The sequence below is a fragment of the Dromaius novaehollandiae genome, chromosome 6, assembly GCF_036370855.1.
Source record: "Dromaius novaehollandiae isolate bDroNov1 chromosome 6, bDroNov1.hap1, whole genome shotgun sequence".
Lineage (NCBI taxonomy): Eukaryota > Metazoa > Chordata > Aves > Casuariiformes > Dromaiidae > Dromaius > Dromaius novaehollandiae.
This window is the reverse complement of record NC_088103.1, coordinates 40,372,530-40,393,505: the sequence shown is the minus strand read 5'-3', so window position 1 is coordinate 40,393,505 and position 20,976 is coordinate 40,372,530. Positions and strand designations below refer to the sequence as shown.

General features: G+C 36.8%; 1 protein-coding gene across 3 annotated transcripts in view; it reads left to right on the top strand.

Moving 5' to 3' along the window:
* GFRA1 (GDNF family receptor alpha 1) overlaps positions 1-20,976 on the top strand; it is a 206,870-nt gene that overhangs the window by 164,845 nt on the left and 21,049 nt on the right. For all 3 annotated transcript variants that reach the window (XM_026096176.2, XM_064514274.1, XM_026096177.2), the window contains 3 exons: positions 1,046-1,155; positions 6,533-6,667; positions 10,044-10,222. In XM_026096176.2, the coding sequence (XP_025951961.1) occupies positions 1,046-1,155; positions 6,533-6,667; positions 10,044-10,222 (424 nt within the window). The remainder of the gene's footprint in view (positions 1-1,045; positions 1,156-6,532; positions 6,668-10,043; positions 10,223-20,976) is intronic.

The following is a 20,976-nucleotide window of genomic DNA, read 5'->3' as shown; positions in this document are numbered from 1 at the left end:
AATTACACTTTTTAAAGAAATAGAAGTCATTCGTCCAAGAAGCATACAAGTCAATGAAAACCGTAGCCCAGCTGATGAGAGCAGGTCAAGATGGACAGGAGGGTTGGCCATATGATGTGGGACCTTGACGCAGTGAAGCCTCTCAAATTTTACAGTAGATCTGAATGGGACCGTTATGTGGCCTTTAAAGTGCAAGTGAAGAGTTCCTGGCTGCTAGTCCTTGTCTTTGATTTCCAAAGTAGTAATAATCTGCTAATTGTGGTACCGTTTCAATCTTAGTCATAGGTATAGAGTGATCCCCCCTCTCGTAGATCAGGTGACAGAGGTAAGTGAAGATCGTATGGCCATTCACTGGCAGAACTGGGTGTAGAGCTCACATCCCCTTCTTCTGAGCCCTGGGCACAATACTGCTGGTAAATGGATATTTTACAAGAACAAATAGGTCTCAGTACAGTTGTTGCAGGGAGCTATGTAGATCATGCCATCTGTGGCTGCCCGCTACCCCAGTTCAGCCAGCTTGTTCTGCAGGCTAATGCAGAGCAAGGGTAAGCCCATTCCCTGGAAACCCAGGGCAGTACCAAAGCAGACTCAAGTCATGTATTAAGGGGACTCCGTGAGCACAAACATACGCTTTTGTGTAATCAGTAAAACAGCAGACACTGTGTTCTGTTCATATAGAATAACGGATTCCAGTCAGAGTTCAGATCCAGGCAAAATGACCACCCTTATGATAAATTCTCTCTTTGTCTTTCGTTGGCACGAAAATGCAGAACATTTCTTTTCGGTAAAGGACATGCATTTCCTTGTTGTTCTGTCCCTTTTTGCTGTCCTTCTTTTTCCTAACACTTCTTAGTTCTGACTGCAAAAATGGAGTCTGAAAAGACAGATGGGTCTTCAAAAGGGACTCTCATCAATTGAAAAGTTTCCTGTATATATTTAAGGTAAAGAATATTAAGCATTGTACAAAGAGAAAAAGAGTGTAAAAGGTAAGAATGCCTGCAGGCTTGATTTTTAAAGATATGCATTTTTTCTTACCATGTTGCAGATCTCGCCTTGCAGATTTTTTCACAAACTGCCAGCCTGAGTCACGGTCTGTTAGTAGCTGTCTGAAGGAGAACTATGCTGACTGCCTCCTCGCTTACTCGGGGCTTATTGGTAAGAACACAGGGAAGGGTGGGGGCTTGATCAGTCTACAAAAACACCCAAACAATATTTTGAAGGCCCACATGAAATAAAATCAGTAAAAGGTAATACTCTTGGTCATACTGTACAATATGATTTTAGGCAAAATTCTCCAACTGTGTGGGCCGAAATGTGTGGTCCTCGTTTTACCTTACGTAGATTCCTGGGGTAAATTTGTAGCTTGCAAGCAAATTAAGGATAGAGGACAGGGAGAGAAAGGTGCTTGAATTTGGAGAAACAAATACAAGCTAAGCTTATAAAACAAGCCATTTTAAAGTGGTTGAATTTGGACAAGACTCAGAAATAAAAAGTTTAAAAGAATAGAAAAAACTAGAGCTTGCTTGTTTTTGCAGTTGTCATCTCAAGGTCGAGTAAAATACCCCTTGAGGTCTTCAGGAAATGTTTGCAGGACATTTGAGGAATGTGACAATAAACCAACTTGGTTCTTTTTCACTTCCAACTGCTATGCTTTCCATGATCTCCTTCTGTCCCTTCTAAGTGTCTTCTGACATGCTTGTCAATGGAGGTTAACTGAGACCAAAGTTGTCTTCTGAAATCCTCTCCTTCTCCAATATATTTCACTTTGCTTGCTGTCACCTGCCTGACTGTAAACTGGCACAAGGATGCTTATAAGCAAGTCAGATTCCATATGCCACACACAGTATTTGATTCCTGAATGAGAAAGATCATCTCAGAAAGGTGAACTTGCTGTAGAAATATCATAGCTGGGCAATAAAGAACAAGTGAATGTCAAAACCCTCAAACAAATTTTTTAAAAGGCCACCAGATAAGATATTTTTAAGCTTACAGCCTGCACCTGCTTCAATGAAGTAATAGCCCCTTCTGCTGGGTGTGAAAGTCCCAGCTGAGCCCCTGAAGCAGATCCTGCTGTTAAAAAAAATCTCTTTTGGGATAATATCCAAAATAAAATATTTCTAAAATAGGTTGGTTTTGCTGAAAAATGACTGAAAGCCATATTCACTGGCTTATTGCTATCATTTTGATTACTGTAGCATCTAAAAAATGAGGTAAGTCCATGGAGCAACTGGCAAGAAAAGGCATGATGGTTTCAAAGGCCATACTTCTGAGATTTAACAGATCAAAACACTATGCAGAGGGTATAGCATATGAACAGTTATGACAGAATGTCGTTTGATTCTCAAAGAATTGAATAGTCGGGAAATCTGATCTAGTCAATGAGAATAAAAACTCTAGCTGCTGGCAAAGAGTGACTGGTACTAACAGATACTTCTGGGTAAGAGCTGCCAACAAGTTCTTGCTGTATCTGGTGAATTTTGCTGAGGATTTTGTTGAATACATTTTTTTAATTTAACATTAAGGATGAGTCAGTTCATGTAGTCAGGCGTTTTTGTGTTCCTGTGGATAACCGTACTGCAAAACACTTTCAGACATCAGAGACATGGAATGGATCCCGGAGGAAGTGAAATCAAAAGGCGATCTGATTTTCAAAGGGAAAAATAAACAGTTTTCTTCTTTCCTATCAGTCCCCAGACACATGCCACATGAGAGATGAGAAGTGACTAGTGTTACAAGAATTTTTATCTCTTGGGAGTAATTTGATAAGCCAACAAAAGTATCAAAACAAAACTTGCATGTTCTGAAGCAGTAAACTCCTGCTTCTGATATCAGGCTGATACAGAACTGGAGGAAATTATGTGAGCACCCATCAAATTTGTAAAAGACTGTCTGAGATCAAAATTAGAGGTATAATCTTTCTACTGGCTGCTTAATATATAGGAAGAAGAGATTGACAGACTCGACGTAACAAGCTGTTACAGATTCATTAATTCATAAGAGCTCCAGGATCTCCAAGTGAACTAAACATGAACTAAAATATAGTTCATTAAGATAAAATATTTTTTTCATTTAGTCTTTTCATTAAAGATAAAAAATTTTTACCTCCACAGAGTTTATTCAGGATAATGAACCTTCTCTATGGAAGGATGTGATTCTGCTGTCACATACACTGATGTAAATCAAAGTTAACTTTAGTGAACTTAGTGGTCTCCCTCCTGAAATAAATGACATAAGTGTGAACAGAGTCAGGCACAGTTTTTGTAGGTGAGGTGCTATATCAGTTAAATGGAGAACAGATCATATAGTATGTTTTAAGGGTGTTATATACATAATTTTAGAGATAGGTTTATTTTACAGGAATTTTGAAAAACTCAGTGCATCACTTTTGGCTTCTTGTTATAGTAATAAAGATCAATTAATATTTTTAAATGATATCAGGTAAAGGGAAAAGATAAAGATTATTAAAAGTAAAATAAAACAGGAGCTACTCATGTTTGAGACCCTGTGCAGTGGTTACAGCCTAGTTAAGCCATCTGGACCTGTCTGCACTCCCACATCAATTTGGTATTGCTGTAACTGATGACTTAAAAATATCCTTTAACATTCATTTGCTGACAAATTTTCAAGGTTTCAGCAAAATCCATCTAATTTCCCTGGAATTGTGTGGAATTTCATGAGAATTTGTGTGAATAAACTGGAATTGCAGAACAGCGTGCATACTTCTTGATCCTGTACCCACTGTTCAGGACTGGGTCCAAAGATTTGTATGATAATCCTCACTTGCTAAGCTATTTTCTACCTCCAACCTGCAAAAGGACTGCCTGCTGTGCTGAGTTTCTTGTTATTCAAGTCTTGATGCTTGCTGCATTTGACAGGTTTTGCCGGTCTTCGGCCAATTCCTGTCATTGGATTTCATTTGCTCGGTGTCACATGAGGGTCTTAGTCACATACCCTCCTTCCTGGACCCACCATCCATCTCCTCATTCTTAATTGTTCCTAGTCTGGACAACCTCTTGGCTGTGTTCAGGCCAATTCTGCTTTTGACTAACATATGGAGACCTGACTGCCTACTACTGAGACCGCTAGGTAACTATTTGATATAGGGAACACAATAAACCGAGTATCGCCCATTGTACTACCAGCCACTATGGTTTCTTTGATTTGTTAGTATCCTTCAGCCAGATTTCCAAGATGCCAGCTAGTGGGGAAGCACACATAGAAACACACACACAGACACACACACGTGCGCGTGCGCACACACACACACATTGAAGGCAAAAAAAAAGAAAATCCACCCCAGGAAACCAAGCATATAATCTACTTGGGTTCACATCTGCCCCCAGGTTTAAATGACAGACTGATTTTCTACTAGCTGCTCTTTCAGCCACTGTGTTTTAGCTGGATGTACAGTTTGTGTGCTGTATGCACACGTTCCTTGTCCTGTCTTTGCTGTATTCATCAACCCTAAATTGTAGCGTGGTATCTCTTACGCTTTTAGTCTCTGTCTAGACCCATTTTAATGACCTTATTACCTCTTTGAGATGAGCAAGTCTTACCTTAGCAACCTTTTTAGCTTCCTCAATGCCTTTCTGTTTTCTTAAACCTTCACTAAGTATTTGCTATTTAGCCTTTTTTTAGGAAATTTAATGTTTTCTCTCCATTTGCAAAATCCTCTTGCTTTTCATTTTACTTCACTTGCTTCTTTTCAAGTCATAATTGTCACATAGTTGAAATAATGTGCTGAGCCATCAAACAAATAATGGATATTTATTTTCATTTGTTTTATTTTAATTTAACAGCATTCTTCTTATTATTTATCTACTGTCAAGTTTTCATTAGTGGTGCAAGTGATATTTGCCTATTTTACTAAATTCTTCATCTCCATTTAATAAATTTGCAACTGTGCTGTTTACTCATGTGCTGATCTCATGTCGAATTTTAGCAGTTATTACTGGAACTATCTGTTAAAATTTGCAAGTAGATAAAGGTATGGGATTGCATTCTAATTTAATAGTACCCCAAAACAAGACAAAAGATTCTTTTGCAGACTGCATTTGCATTACCTTTATTTTGGCATACATTTCTGCCTTTCTCAGGCCAGCCCTTAACGTCTGTTCTTCTTTGTCTCCCACCTCGTGTATGAAAAAGTCTGCATGTTGATTTGTTCAGTTCCCAGTGGTGCTGGGCGACTATTTGACATCATTCTGATTTCTGTTATTTCTAATGTTTTTTCTTTTAGCTTGGTGTTGGATAGGCTTTTACGTAGTGGTATTGAAGACTCTTGAACCCTGGACCTATGGACAAAATTTTCTCTTCTAGTGTACCATTTGGGTCTCTAGTCCATCTTCCTAATGACTACTTCGATGTCAGGTTTGAGGAGATGTGATCATATTTCCTCTTGATATATGGCCTGTCCTAGAACTGTAGATTACCAAGTGAGGAACTTGTTTCCTGAAAATGCTGTCCTCAGTGCACCTCTGGAATAGCTGCCTCTTTCTGTTTACTTTTTCCTGCTTGATGAAACAAATAAAATAAAGTCCTTAAGGGAATTTGAAATCACTGGTCTATCAGGGCGATGTCTTCAGTGAGACTACTGGTTTGATTAAGTGCTGATCACGTAATAGCTACCTGATCTAGATCAGTGGTGAGCGCTCCCTGTATTTCTTTTTGGACATAGAACACATTCTTTGGTTTCATCCAAATCTTGATAGACTTGAGTTGTCATAGAAGTGTGAGAGTATTTACTGAAAGATTTGTTAGAGTGTTAGAAAAAACCTGCTGTTGTAAGTTGCTGACAGTTTTTAGGAAACAACCACTGCACTTAAAAAGTAGCGACACTAAAAGCAAGAATAATAGTAATTTGTTACCTGCAAAAAATCTCCTGTAGCTTTTGCTCATGCTGATTATCTTTTTGCTTCGTTCATCACCATAACCTGTTCAAGATGTAGTAGGACTCTCTCAGTATGGCTAGCAGTCTACTTGTTCGTGCATTTCAGAACTGTTTTTTCAGGGTGGCTGCAGACTCAGAGAGGAAACTCAGGTCTAGAGGTTCAGTTTCAACCATTTATTTGCCACTGGAAGAAAAATGAGAAAAACAACAGGCAAGGAAGAAAAATGGGTGCTAATATTCAGCGTGACTCTCAGGATGCAAGTCCACATGCAATTGCCTTGGCAGCAACACCCTTTTAAGAGGTTCCTACCCTCTCCCAATCCTTCCAAACCCTGTGCCATGATTTTCTGCTTCTCAATCCTGCTGATGCAGCTCTGTGTGGTATTGCAGTATAAACCTGTCCAGATAAACCCTCCTTCCTTTTCAGCAGAAGTGAATGGGTTTACAGGACTGGGGCTCAGATGACAAAGGGTGCCAGGAATTCTTTTAATTCCACATTTTAGAGCCCTACCATTGGTATGTATTGTGATTACAGCTCTGAATACATGACTTACTAATTGTTGTTTCTTACCTTCTTAGTATGGAAAGAATATTTCATTACAAAGATTACTCACAGTACTATACTTTACTGTGTATTAATAGGCACAGTGATGACACCAAACTACATAGACTCGAGTAGTCTTAGCGTTGCCCCGTGGTGTGACTGCAGCAACAGCGGTAATGACATAGACGAATGCCTGAAATTTCTGAATTTTTTCCAGGACAACACATGCCTTAGTGAGTACAGAATAATAAGATGTCTTTAAATGTCTTTTGTCATGTTCTTCTCGAACTATTTTACCGTTTAAGTATGTCGTGATACATCAAGGAAATCTCTCAACACTATATAAACATGGTTCTACTGTAGGTATAAGAATTAGAATTAAAAGAACTTGAGCAAATATGCCTGATTCAATGGTTGATCGTTAAGACTGCAAACATGAGAAGCTGTTGGAAAAAATTCCAAATAACAAAGGTGTATCATATAGAAAAATGTTTACATCACAGATCATGTTTTGACCCTAGCAGTCAGGGAGCATCTGCACCAAAAAATTGAAGCACCTGAGGGGCTTGTGTACAGTTTAAGAACTTCATATAAAACAGACATGTAGTTTATGAAGGATTTGCTGTAGGTAAGTATAAATTGGATTTTATGTGTAATTTATGGCCAAGCTTCAATTTTTTGGGGATACTTGATCTCAAGTGCCTGTTTTCAACGTGAGTCTTAATGGTACCGGTTTTCAAGATTTTGTTAACTTACTGATTTTTTTTTCCAGTCAAACTCACTTCCAAATTAGAGGCTATTATAAATTTCAGAATGGCTCAGTGGAGTCAATTTTGGCAGGTTCTCTTTTCAAATTTCCTGTCTGCCTGGAGCAGCTTAATTGGATGATGTGGAGTGTGCACCAGAGTTTTAATTTCAGATAAATGAGGAGACCGAAAGAGCTTGGCTTCCCTAGCCTTGCAGAACAAAAGTTGAAAGGGTACATGATTGTCCTCTGAAATTACGTTAGAGGGGCAAGCAAAGGGAGGGAAGAGAATTACTTAAGCTATAGGACAATGTTGGCATAAGATCAAAAAGGGAGATACTGGCCACACGTATTTAGGCTTGAAATTCGAAAATATTTAACCATCACTGTAAGGTTGCCAAACAGGCTTCCAACAGGAGTTTTGAGGGGGAAAATTCTTACTGTTTTAAAAGCCAGACTACATCAGGTTATGGGAAGAATCATACATTGTTGCCCTTTGCAAAAATAGAGAATGAACTTGATCAAGAGTGTCCCATCCAGTCCTGTATACTTAGGTTGCTGCTGATGTAGGGTTAAGTCTGCGTTTTAGGACAGAGTCTAAAAATCTCCATTCATAGTTTCTCAGCAAGCAGCACTTTTTTGCAGAAAATGTGGAAAACCTAGCTTAAGTATTTATTCCAAGAGTTATTTGGTTATTTATAAGAAGTAGAACAGCTCAGACAACAGACACCTGCACTCTAGACTAGACTATAGCCTGAGGGTTAGGGGACTCAGAAAGCAGGAGACCTAGGAGCACGTTCATACTGTGCCTGATGTGGAGCTGCAATATGAACCTGAGTCTCCCATGTCCCATGTAAACATCTGAAATCTTGGCCTTTCTTGCATCTCTTTATGCTGTTGCCCAGAAATTCTACTCTGGAGTAAAAAAGCCTTTTGCAACAGAAGTTAGGTTGAAACTGGAGTTGAAATTTTGCTTTTGAAAGGTTGATGTGAAAATACTAGTGAAAATTCCAGTCCATTTTAGTGACTAGTCCCAATAAAGTTAAATAGGGTATTGAAGCACCTGGCTTTTCTATTTACATGTGTTTGAAAATGTGTGTCTACGTGGGCTTACAGAAGATGGATCTTATATCAGAACTGTGAAAGTGGCTCAGAACTGTGACAGTGGTTCAGTTTTACAGCCAAAAATCCAGACTAATAGGACACAAATAAAATACTCTCCACCCTAAAATTTGGGACTGTGTATTACCTTGCTTATACTTTTTTCCTGTTTATTCAAAGATGCAAGCTTACTGAAAATATTACTGTGCTCCTAATTACTGCCTCTACAAGTGTGGTTTGGTGCACTTCAAATTCTGGAAATCCATCTTAAGATTTTATTTTAGTTACTCCAAAAACAAATGACCTGACAATGTGTTCATTTTTCAGTTACTCTAATCCCTATAGCCTGATCCTACAAATGCTTGCATACTCTAGAATTTTTGCTGAACTGAATGGGAGTCAAGACATTTAAATGGTTTTTAAAAGATTTGTTCACACCTGCTTTATACTGCAGTAGGTAAAAAGAATTGACACGTGGAAGGAAAAACATAAAGCAATGAGTTAACAGAGTATTGAAAGAGCCCTTCATTAGAAAAGTTAGACATTTGAAGCATGTTTTTACAGTCATATGGCATTTGGGGGATATATATGAGGAATGTGTTTAAAAAAATATTATGACAATATGGGTTCATTGAAGGAATAATTAAGGATGGCTAATTAAAAAACCATTTATGTTTAGAAAGGTGGAAGGACTGCATATATTTTTGTGATTCTTACAATAATGGAAACAGTGTTTAATTTAGGAAGACACTTACGAATACTTTGTGTGAAATATTTTGCTTTATATGTTGCCTTTTTTAGGTAAAACCAGTAAAAATATCACTCCATTCTTCCCACTTTGTCTCCATCAAGCTAACTAATTGTGGTGCCTTTTATAAATCCATATCTGTGCTTGTTGGAGTTCTAAAAACTAATATTAGAATAAAATACATCTTTCTCAAATGAGAATTAAATGTAAATTATTTTATAAGGCAAGGAATGCCAATGAGAAGTAGTATTAATAACTTCCACATATTAGTCCCCAGTGAGATTGTGTGATTTCTTATACAATGAATTTGAAATAAGGATTCCCTAAATCCATGTTGAATCCCCAAAGACCTGATTAAAAACTATTTCTCTATTTGTTTATAAAAAAACAACCAATTTACTCTTGCTATAAACACATGCTTTAATCCCATGAAACTGAAAGCTTTTTAACTTTTATATTCCAAAGTTTTAGTTGAAGCCTGCTTCCCTCACCTAATTATGCAGATTTTGATTAAAAATTGTAAGGAAAAGATTGTCTTAGTTAAACCATTTTGTTTTGTAGTTATGGACATATTGGTTTAATACAACAAGCTGTAGAAATTGATATTTTGACCACTCTCTGTTTGTAGTTTGCTATGTAACATCACCTGTCTGAATTAGGACATAACATTCAAGCTAAATTTTAAATCTCAATAGTAAATTTTTTAGGCTTTTAGATGGTAGCAAATATGATTACAGTAAGGTTTACAGCTTCTGTCAGGAATGACAGAGAACATTGCCATATTGGATTAGGTATGTTATTATTAATTATGAATCCTCTTAGTTCATGTTTCTTATGTGTCAAAAATTAATTTACTTTTCAAAATAAAAATGGAATTTCTATGTATAAACATTTTCCATGGGAGAACAATATTGCATTTACCTGTACTCTCTAGTATTAATTTTAAAAAAAATATCAGTTCTGCTTTCTGCCATTTGTTTATAAGTCAAAATTCATCTTTAATGTATTTTTATAGAAAATGCAATTCAGGCCTTTGGCAATGGTACTGATGTGAATGTGTGGCAGCCAATCCTACCTGTACAGACCACTACAGCCACAACTACAACAGCTTCCAGACTTAAAAATATGGGTTCAGAGACCACCAACAACGAAATACCCACCCACAATGATTCGCCAGCATGTGCAAACTTGCAGGTAAGAGAGCCTTGTCATTGCTGCAGTGCATAAAAGGAAATTGTTCATAGATTCATAGAGTCATCTGCTGTTGCATAAATAGATATCCACTTTGGTTAAAGTATCTGTTTATTCTGACATGGTAGTTACAAGCTTGATACATTGTAAAATATCAGAGACTCATATTTTAGGTAAAGTAACATGCATATTTCAGAGTGGATTGCATTGGCTCCATGGATCAGAAGCAGGACATAGGGTTTATTCTGTTATCACAGTTTTGGATATGAACATGGCACTCTCCAAACCAGTGCAGGTCTGCCAGTGTAGGTCAGATGAAATTAATCCCCTGCATAATCCAAATTCAAAGGTAAGTCTTAATGTGAGCTAGCATGTCATGCTGCCTTCTTCCAGCTACTTTGTTATGTTAGTGTGAATAGGCTTAGTTATTTAGGCTGAGTAGGTGTGGATACTGGGGAATATGGGGTGTAGAAGCTGGACAAAGATACAAGCTGTGCTGGTACTTTGTTGAATTGGACTCAAAGTCTTGATGAAGTTTTGGCCAATGGATGCAGCCATATTCCTTGGCACTTCAGTCAGCCAGTTCATGATATGTCATTGATTCTGGATATTAAAGAGGCTAGCCACTTGCTGAAGGCAGTATATGCAGCTCTTAGAAAGCCTGGAGAATTTGGGCAGGAGAGAATTGCAAAATCTAGGCAGGAAAGAGCATGAGGTAAAAGGAGATGTAAACTGAAAGCACTCTAGGCCTGAAGGTTGTAGAAATCCTGTGTTATAAAAATTTCTAGTGATTTAAAGATACCAGTTTAGGTCAGAGGTAGACCAGTTTGGCCCATTTTTAGTTGTATCCTTACAGAAGGACAATTGCTATATGGTAATAATGAAACTCTCAAAGTTCAAGGTTTAAAAGTTTCATCTGGTATGAAGATGCTTTTATCCTTGATTCACATACACTTCCACACTTGTCTTCTTATGAGGTAACGTTCACATATCACTTGCTTATAAAACATTTGATTCTGTACTCTAGATGTTAAATGGTATCAGTTTCCACATTCACTTCAAGGGATAGTTCAGATATCTCAGAAGGGTATTTCGCGTCTTCATTTTTCCTTCACCATTCTCTCATCTTAATCCTTCTTTTCTTTCATTTACTTTGCATGCCACATTGGCAAATTTCATATGATTTAACGCTCCCCACTGGCCTGACTGAGTCACAAAGTATATGGGTTTAGTGGTAGATGGTGTTGAGTTTAGGTTGTTTAATTTTGATTCTATTTTTGCATACAGTCATTATTAGTTAAGCTTTGTAAGCTATTGGTAAGAGAGTGATAGTTGTAGGCATGGTATTTCCACATGCAGTAGTCATTTAACTAGAAAAAAATAGGATGAAAGAAGTTTAACCTTTTAAACCTGGAGCTTGGAACATCTTGTATTTAAAGCAAGAACTTGATGAGATATTATTAATTCACTTCATGTTGTATTAAAAAGTTGTTTCATGGCAGAAATCATGTTTGCTTCCAGTGTTTGTACAGTCCCTCGTAGAATAAGGCCTCCAGATGCTACCAAAGTAGACATGATAAATAATGAACTGAAGAAATGACAAGCAATCACAAATCCCATTGGTTTCCATTTGACTTGCAAATGTTCCCCAGCCCTGAATATATGTCTGAGTCTTTTGAAAATGAATGAAATTCCTTCCCTGTCCTCCCCACCTTACTTCTGATCCTCTGGCATTTTAAACTCACAGCCCACGTCAGTTTGTCAAACTTCAGATGTACCCCTGATATACTTGATCAGTAATGATGCAAGAAGTAAAGGATCTTTGGGGAAAACAACTTGGTTTAAATAAATGATCTGCTGGTTTGTAGAAGCTGTAGAGATGTCTGCAAAGGTCACCAAAGTTATGTGAATCAAGCAGCTTTATTCTTGTGAAATACAACATGCTGGTGCGAGCTACTTCCCTGTGTCAGAATTGGAACACAAAGAACAAAGCTTTTATATTTTATTGCAATTTTCAAAAAATGGCTTACAAATTGAGCCAAATCAAGCTCTCTTCCTCCCCCTTTTTTAAAAAAAGAATCCTGTGCTTTGCATGTGAGACTTAAACCTCAATTCAGATTTTACAAAAGAACTGGAGGCATTCATATCGCACTTGGACAAGCATATTCCTTCCAAGACTTTCCTCCCATGAAAAGTATGCCTTTGTAGTATTTTCAAAACATGCACTCGTGCTACCAAAAACAACCAGAAGGGCTTTGTTATACACTTAGCATTTGAGCTGAAAGATTTCAAAAAGGGAATATAGCCTAAGTATTGTGAAAAGTAGAATTAAAAGCATTTGTTTCAGTACAAAAAGACAGTGACAGACAGGGGAGAAGAAAATTATCTTTGAGATGATTCAAGGCTCATATCATAGTTAGTGGATTTGAAAAATACAGTAAGGGAGGAAAGAGCAGGGAGTAATTGATTAGTATAAATTGCCATAGAAATAAATACAGGAAGGGAGGAAAGAGCAGGAAGTGATTGATGAGTATGAATAGCCATAGAAATAAACAAACACTAACCTCCTGAGGTTGTAAAATACAGGGCACTAACTAATCTGCCAAGAGTGTCACCAGCTGAGCGATTTTTGATACATTTTCTTCTGGCTTGTTCAGAATGGTCATATGAAAAGCATGAATACACTAAGAAAGAATACATGAATGGTTTCGTCACTGTGCTGTGTTGTCTTGCATACCTACATACCTGGGAATCTGGAAGTGTTATGAGTGCTTAAAGAAAATACATGATACTTGCTGTTCATCAGACTTCAGTATTTATTTCAAATACCTGTTGAAGGACTTCCCATCATTTTTGCTTCCGTAATACCATTTAGAAGTGGTTCTTCTTTTAAAATTTTAATTGTTACAAGCATTTTTAGGTTTTGCTGTTATGGCAATATTTTTCCTGTTTCGCATTGGTGCAGAGATATGTTGATTTCTGATATATGCTTATTTTCAGTTCACATATGCATCACTTTCTGTAATATAATATACTCTTATTTCTATCCCCAAATTAAATCAGCACTCCATCTTTTCCAGGAAGATGATTAACTTCAAGAAGCGTCTTATAACTCTTTTATAAATTTTTATAAACCTTTAGAAAAGTTTGCTAATGACAGGCAAAGGGTAAATAATGATTAGTTTATATAAAATGGTAAATTCAAATGTTTTTTAAGATGCTAAACACCATGCAAAGGATGATCAGCAACATATAAAAATAGTTGGTAAGCTATTCTGTACAAAAAGAAAGAAGGAGAAAGGGTGAATACCAACAATGTTGTCCTTATACAGACAGATTTTATTAAGCAATTGTCATCCCTCTCTCTTCTCTGATAGCTGTACTCCAGTGCTTTCTGTTTAACTGACATTTTGTTTCCCCTTCTTTCTCAGTCATAACTTGTATTCAACACTCCAGCCCAAAAAGTTTATCTTGTTTCAGTCTTGCATTCTACCACCACTGCTTGATCCATCATGTTGGATTGCGTGAAAAGGACAAAAGGATGCATTTGGCTGTGTACTCCCTCAAAGTATTCTTCAAGAAAACTGCTGTTTCTGCATTTAGGAGAGGTTCAGGGAACTGAAATATCATAATAATATAAAATTCAAATGATAGATTAGAGTAGATTAGACCAAATGTTACTACAACATCATCATAGATAAATAAAAAATGCAGGCCTTTTTATGGTGTTTGCTATAATAATTTAGAGGACATTTTGCACAAGACTCAAAATGATAGAAATTGCTGTGGTTAAGGATGTTTCAGTCTAGCTTCGTGCATCAAAATCTATCAGCTCCCTAGCAAGTTCTGTACTTTTTCTTATCACATTTAATATAAGTGTCTTGTTCTAGTAAATCTTAATTCAGCATTGAGGGAATTTAACGTTTCTGTGCTTCTGAAGAAGTGTGGGCAGTGGGCACAGATATAACTGAGATGCATGGCCCTTTAGACTGAAGGCAGATACTTCGCAGGCAAGTCCAGAATGTGAATATTTTTGTATTCTCAGCAGCAAAAATAAAAAAAAAAAATGAGATAGAAATTAAAATGCACAGATATTTTGTGAAGAACAAGAAGGAAAAGAAAAATTTAGATACGTAGATAAGTGAATTCTTTCTGTTTGCTTGTATGATTTGTGAGTCTTTAGAATACAAGTGGATCATATTTCAAACTGTTCTTTTCAGAAATCATTTTTTTTTCCTTCCTCAGAAGAAAGCTGGGATTCCCACAAATTCACATAATTTCAGAACTTTAAGGACTTTAAGGACTTTTTCAGAAGTTTAAGAAAAATCTGTTATGGCAAGTCTTAAAATAAAGACAGGAGACAGGGCTCACAGTTCTCTGAAGAGACAAGGACTTAAACATGGTTCACAGATTGAAAATGTCTGTGCTTTTAGCTTACTGCAGGTTTAAGTGTTGCAGGTCCTCAGCACTGGGTAAGGATCTGCTAATCCTGTGTTTGAAATACTGTCTATAATTACTTAATGTAGCTACCTGTGTGCTAAATATTATTACTATAAACCAATGTGTGGGTGTTAGGAGAGGGTTAAAAGCTTCAATGTAATGGTCCGAGGATCAAGTCACAGCAGGGGTAGAGCTTCATGGATTGGTAATTGGGTGGTGGGTGAACATAAATAGGAAACACAGGCATTATGTAGGTGTTCTGTTGATGAGGGACTAGTACAATTGCTGAAACAGTACTCTGGAATAAAGACAAAGTGAACTTTATAGTACCAGGATTAGCTCTTCCATGTGGCTGGCACCCTCTTTCCCTGCTCCTTTCACTTAGCCTGTGATCTTTCTGTTTCTTTTGTATTTTGTGGAAAACAAGTGCTCTCTTTTCAAATGCCCTGCCAGCTCAGAAGAACTCTCATATGGGCATCTTCCACCAGACGTTGCACCTATTCAGAAAGTTTCAGTCTGGGGCAGAAGATTAACAGGAATATAAAACACCCATTGCTGTGCCAGAACAAATTGTAAAAAAACCCAACCAAACAAAAAAACAAAATTAGAATATTGATTAGATGTTTCATCTGAGAAGATTTAAATTTACCTCCCCTATTTCCAGGATTAGCTGACATAATGGAGGCAGCCTGCTGGCACAAGTGATTTACAGAATACCTATTGGCAGCTTTTCTTCTAAAAAATCATCATGTTTTAATTTGCCTCAGCAGCAATTCTGTATTACCTAAAGAAGTTGTGTGTGCTTTGCATTTTCAGATTAATATCTGACAGCTAGGGATTTTTTAGTTTCATCTTTAAATTCATTTAGAATTTAAAGTTTCATCTTTAGTCTTACCCTTCTAATTCAGGGACCACTGAACTAAATCCTGTGTTTCACCAAACTGGAGACTGCGTTGTCCATTGACTTTTTTTGTCTATTGACATTTCGGTGAAGTTAATCCGCATTTGCTTCAGCACCATGGCAGAGTGGGTCCTAAGAAAATGTGCTCTGAGGAGCGTAAGGTTCCCCATGACTGTGTTTAATGCATGCTTCTTGCACCTTCCACACACAACTGGAGAAAGTTAGATTGCAATAAGAGACGGGTGGGTCTAGGTTCGCAGGCTGTATGGCCAGTGTGTTGGAGTCTCCAGGCGTGAAAGCCATCAGCAGTCCTCCTGCATTGCTGTCCCGAAGAGGGTACCTCAGTGGCAAAAAGCTGGTTTGCAATTAACATATACATACATCCATATTCTGGTATGACAGTGTAGACTGCTCCCGCTCAGAACAAGACTGCGCTTGTGTGCTGCACTGTCTTTGCCAAAGAATTTCAGGACCACACGAGACGGATCATTTTCAAGCTTTTTGAAATCCTGCTGAAGTTAAGATCTGATTAATCTAGCTGATTAATTTCTCAGTACAGGGAGCCTTTTGCCTGTCTTTGGCATCAGAGGAACAGTTTGAGGTTATAGTCAAGTATCATACCCTATAGGCCCAGATGTGTCATATTAGTGTCAGTGTTGCTGTGAGACATCAGGCGTTAGTAGCCAGTAGAAAATTGTTTTCATTTACCAGCCTTAGTTTAATTTCCTCCTTGGACATAGGGCCCGCTTACAAATTCTGTTACAATTTGTGGAGTAAAATACAGGCAAAAACTCTCAGGTGGTGTAAATCAGCATGGCTCTCTTGTCATCACAGCTACACAGATGTGCACCAGTTAATGTTCAGTCTATTTGGCACAAAGAGCTCTCTTTAAAATTTGACCTCATATTTAATGATCAGTTCTCTGGTTAAACATTTTTAATATAGAAATATGTTGAAAGTCAGGTTTAATAAACTTCTGTTACTGAAAGATAGCAAAATGGTTTATTTTCCGTATTAGAATGACAATTTAAATAATGCTTTTTTGTAAGTACACTTCCTATTATACCAAAATACGGTACACATATACCGTTGGAGAGCATAATATTTCAGAATTATTTTGTCAATGATAAAATATTTTACAGTTCATTTTTTAAAAGTTTAATAGCCTAAGCATCTTTAGTATATAGTAATAATACAAAGCTTTATAGTAGACTGTAAAACTCCAGATTGCAGTTTTAGGAATCATGCAATTTTGTTTTATAGTTTAATAATTGTTCAATGAAAATGAGTGTGAGGTTCCTAAAAACCAATTTAATGACTTACAAAAATACCATTTTATTAAAGTGTACTGCACACCTTTACAGAAAGTTGAAATTTCTATGGACAGATTATAGTTTTTACTCTCAGAAAGAATTTTGCAAATTATTGCTACTAAAAGCAGATGTAGCATTTGCAGTATTCCCCTAAGCCACAGTTGTTTCTACGTTTCACGTCGGTATCCTATTATAGAAATACCCACAAAAATACAAAGCACTAGAATAAACCAGAATCAGAAAATTGAATCACATCAGATCAAGCCAAATCAAGCTATTCGTAGCCCAAGTTATTACTTTATATGGTTCTTCATCATATTAAAGGTATTCCTAATGCCAGACAACTTCAGTTCTCAATCAAATATCTAGTCCATCACATACTTCCCTTTTGTAACAGATAGCTCACTACAGCCTGCAAAAAACAGCTGTAAAATGGAGCACAGCATTATAATTCAATTTTAAAGCATAACAACTACTAATAAAATTCTAGGATATGGCATTGTGATGGTAGATGTTTAATCATATTGTCTTTAGAAGTACAGTTCATAATATATTGTGCATTTATGGAATCTGACAAAGTATTTTGTTTAAAACACGTTGTTAGCAAATACTAGATTTTGTCCATGACTCTGCTTCCATTTACACTTGCATAAGTAAAAGTAACTCTGGTTATGCCAGCAGACTGATGCTGTTGCAAAGCAAACACAGGCAAGAGAAAATGATACAATGATGTTTCTGATGGAACACAGCACAAGAACAGAATCCTAGAAGTCATCAGGACTTCTTTTTTGTTTTTTGCTGGAATAATTTGCAGGAGTTCTACTTATAGGTCAGAATCCTATTGTACTAGATATTGTACAGGCTGATAATGAAAAGATACTGCTGACCTTAAAACACCAATGATTTGCAGTTGACTTCAGTAAAGCTAACACCTTATAGCCTGTATTTATTCTGAAAACCACATCGTATGTTTGAGTGCTCTACAAATGATAAATACTTTACTATTATAAACTATGTTAATGCACTATGTTATGCTCGAGAAGTATATACACAGAGCTAAGTGAGGAAAGCCAAAGCAAAAGACTGCTACAAATCTCAGGTATTTGATACAATTGTTGATGCAGAGATGTTTCTTCCTAAAGCATCAGAATAGCTTGATAGTTGCCAGAGTTGATCAGCATTTGACAAATAAAATATTTCTTCATCAATTCTTCCATTTTTCGCAATGATTTTTTATTTACAAGACAAACAAAGGGATTTGCTCAAGATGCTGTCTATTTCATGATATTTTTATAAGTGAAATGTGTATTTAAACACCATGATTGAAGTGGATATTGGTGGTTTTGTTTCCTAGTTTCGTGGTTTAAGACCAAATGACAGTGTGGAGGCTAAAAGGATTTGTGTACCAAAGCACTTTAATCACAGATTAAAGATCATGGTGTAGGGTTTCTATGAGAAAACAGTGTGTTACTGCTGTCGTTGGTGCTCACAATCTGCTTGTCATGGACACTTCTGGACACTTTTGTACTTCTTGATGATCAACAGGTGGCTTCTTAGTTTGGCTATATTTGGCTATTTTGTTGTTTAGAACAAGTGATTGACCATATTTTCCCTACTTCTACTACAGCAAAAAGTCGATTAAAGTGTATGGACTTATGCTGACAGTATGCTAACTAGGCCTAACTCATGCTAACTGCTACACCTCAGCAGACTGTTCCACTTGACTCATGATTTTGATTTATTTTCAGTCCAAAATAATTTTAAATGAAATAAAAATTGTGTTGATAATCTAGTGTTATTGTTCTATTACTGGTCTTATGGTGGTGGTAGGGAGAAGCCCTATTATTGTAAGTCTTGAACAGTTATCTGGCAGAGTTCTCCCCAGTACAACCCAGGCCTCAAGTCTGTAGAGTCTTATGCACATTTAATTGTCTGTTACTTGGTAAGTTCAGATATTCAAGATGACTTGTTGGTGGTTTTAGCTGAATAATTGTTATGAATCTTACAGAGTTAAAAAAGCGTTCTAGGAAGGTGTATGAATTTAGGTATTCCAGTGCAGATATCATACTTAAAGAAAAATCAAAAGGATGACTTGATGTTACTCACTAGATGAAAATGGGTTTGAAGGCATTTGCTATATTCTTTCCCTTTATGCCAGAATGAATCATATAATATGAGGTTTAAGCATACTTCCAGCATCTTGCCTTTTAAGGGAGTGGATATTGCAGATGTGTTCATCCTCAGTCTCATGGCAACATTACTTTCCCTGTAGTATCAGCGAAGAAAGTCACACTATATGTAGAGAGATTGATTCCCTTAAACGTGTAAGAACCTGTAAACAGGAATGTCCTTTTTAAAACCTGCACCAGTGCTCTTGGAAGCCCTTCCTACTGGTGCAAATAGAAGCTCCAGAAATACGCTGTGTTCCTCTGGGAGGAAAGTTTCCTCTCAGGAAACAATAACCAAGACTAATTCTGCCTATTTATGTGATGTTCTTAAACTAATGTTCTTAAAAAACATGCTCTCAGTTATCATGTGGCAGATATGTTCAAAGGCATTTCGGTAATAGTAATGAAGATTTTTTAGGAATAGTTTCTTCCTTGTAACCAGCAGTAAATGAGATAGAGAAGAGCCCATAGGAAACTAGTACTATAATAAGTAACCATTGTAAACCGTACACTGATGACAAAGTAGCATAGCTGCAAAAATAGCATACAGTTGAAGAGCTAAAGTTTGGGACCTTAGCATGCCTAAATCTTTTGAGTAGTCAAACCGAGTTTATAGGAAAGAAAATGAAACACAGTCTTTTAACCAAATTGGCTAACATATACTCTTAATAAAAAACGTTAATGCCAACAAAAGATCTGAGCATAAATACAGTTTTATTCCGCTTTTAACCTGTCTGCTCATTTTACTTACAGTCTTCAGTGCACATTTATAATCAAATACTGGAAATAAATCACATCTCTTATCCCCTATTTACCTTTTATCCCTATGATTTTTAATCAGCTGCCTTACCTGAATAATAGATCTCTACATTACCCTTAAACCATTTACTCTGCAACATTTTTCAACCTGCTACTGAGTTCTAGAACATAAGCTGACACCCATTTTCGTTCCTTGCTTTCAAAATCAATGGGAGTTCAAAATGTTTATTTGAGTTTGTGCTTTGGAGAGTGAGATCCTAGCAGTTTCACACCAGATTGTATTTCTAATCAGTGGACTAGGCCTAATAATTCCACCTCAGGTTAAGCCCTCCTGTGTCCTTAGCTCTTTCTGTGAACCACAGATAAACAGACTGGCTGTTGTGTATAATGCAGGATATTTTTTCATAGGTTCATTTAGCATGTATCCTAAAGAATTACAGGATTATGCTCTCTCATGTCTCTCTTAAAACAGAATTAGGTATTCAGGGCAGTAATTTGCTAAGAGCAGCATTACACTGTACCTTTTTTTCCAGATTGACATTTTCAGAAGCTTCAAATTGCCTCTAATTCAAGGCTAGATATGCCTTACCACATGCATGTAAATATTTGCATGTACTGAATTCATGCTTAGATTTGAAATGTGTGCATTCCAGTTTGTAATGTACACGGCAGGTATGAGGTGTACCAGGGAGGCCCTATATAGCCAGCTGCAGCCATAAGTGCTGATTTATGCAGCAAATTGTATGAGTGGGTATATAAATTAAGCATACACAAATGAATGCTGAGCAGTTACTACTGTCTGTGAAAACTTGATCCTAAATTTTTATCTGCATAAATCCTTTGTATGCATTCAAAAAACTTGTTTAATCAGACAAGTTCTGATCAACAGTGTTTAGTATGGTTTTTACCATGGGTTGCCTTCCTCTAGAAAAGATAGTACATTAAAAGGTTGCATGTATCTGAGTTAAATTCTTGAAGCCCGTTAGGAATAAATGCTCTATGTCAGTATGCTATTTTCCACACTTCAGTCATTCATGTACTGTAATTATCCAGTTCTGAGGGCAAATGCAAGGATTTTTTCATGTAGGGAACTGCCTGTATGCCACTTCAGAAGTAAAAAATGCAAATTTAGAAGGAAAAATTGTCCCTTTTTCATACAGATTTGGAACTTAATTA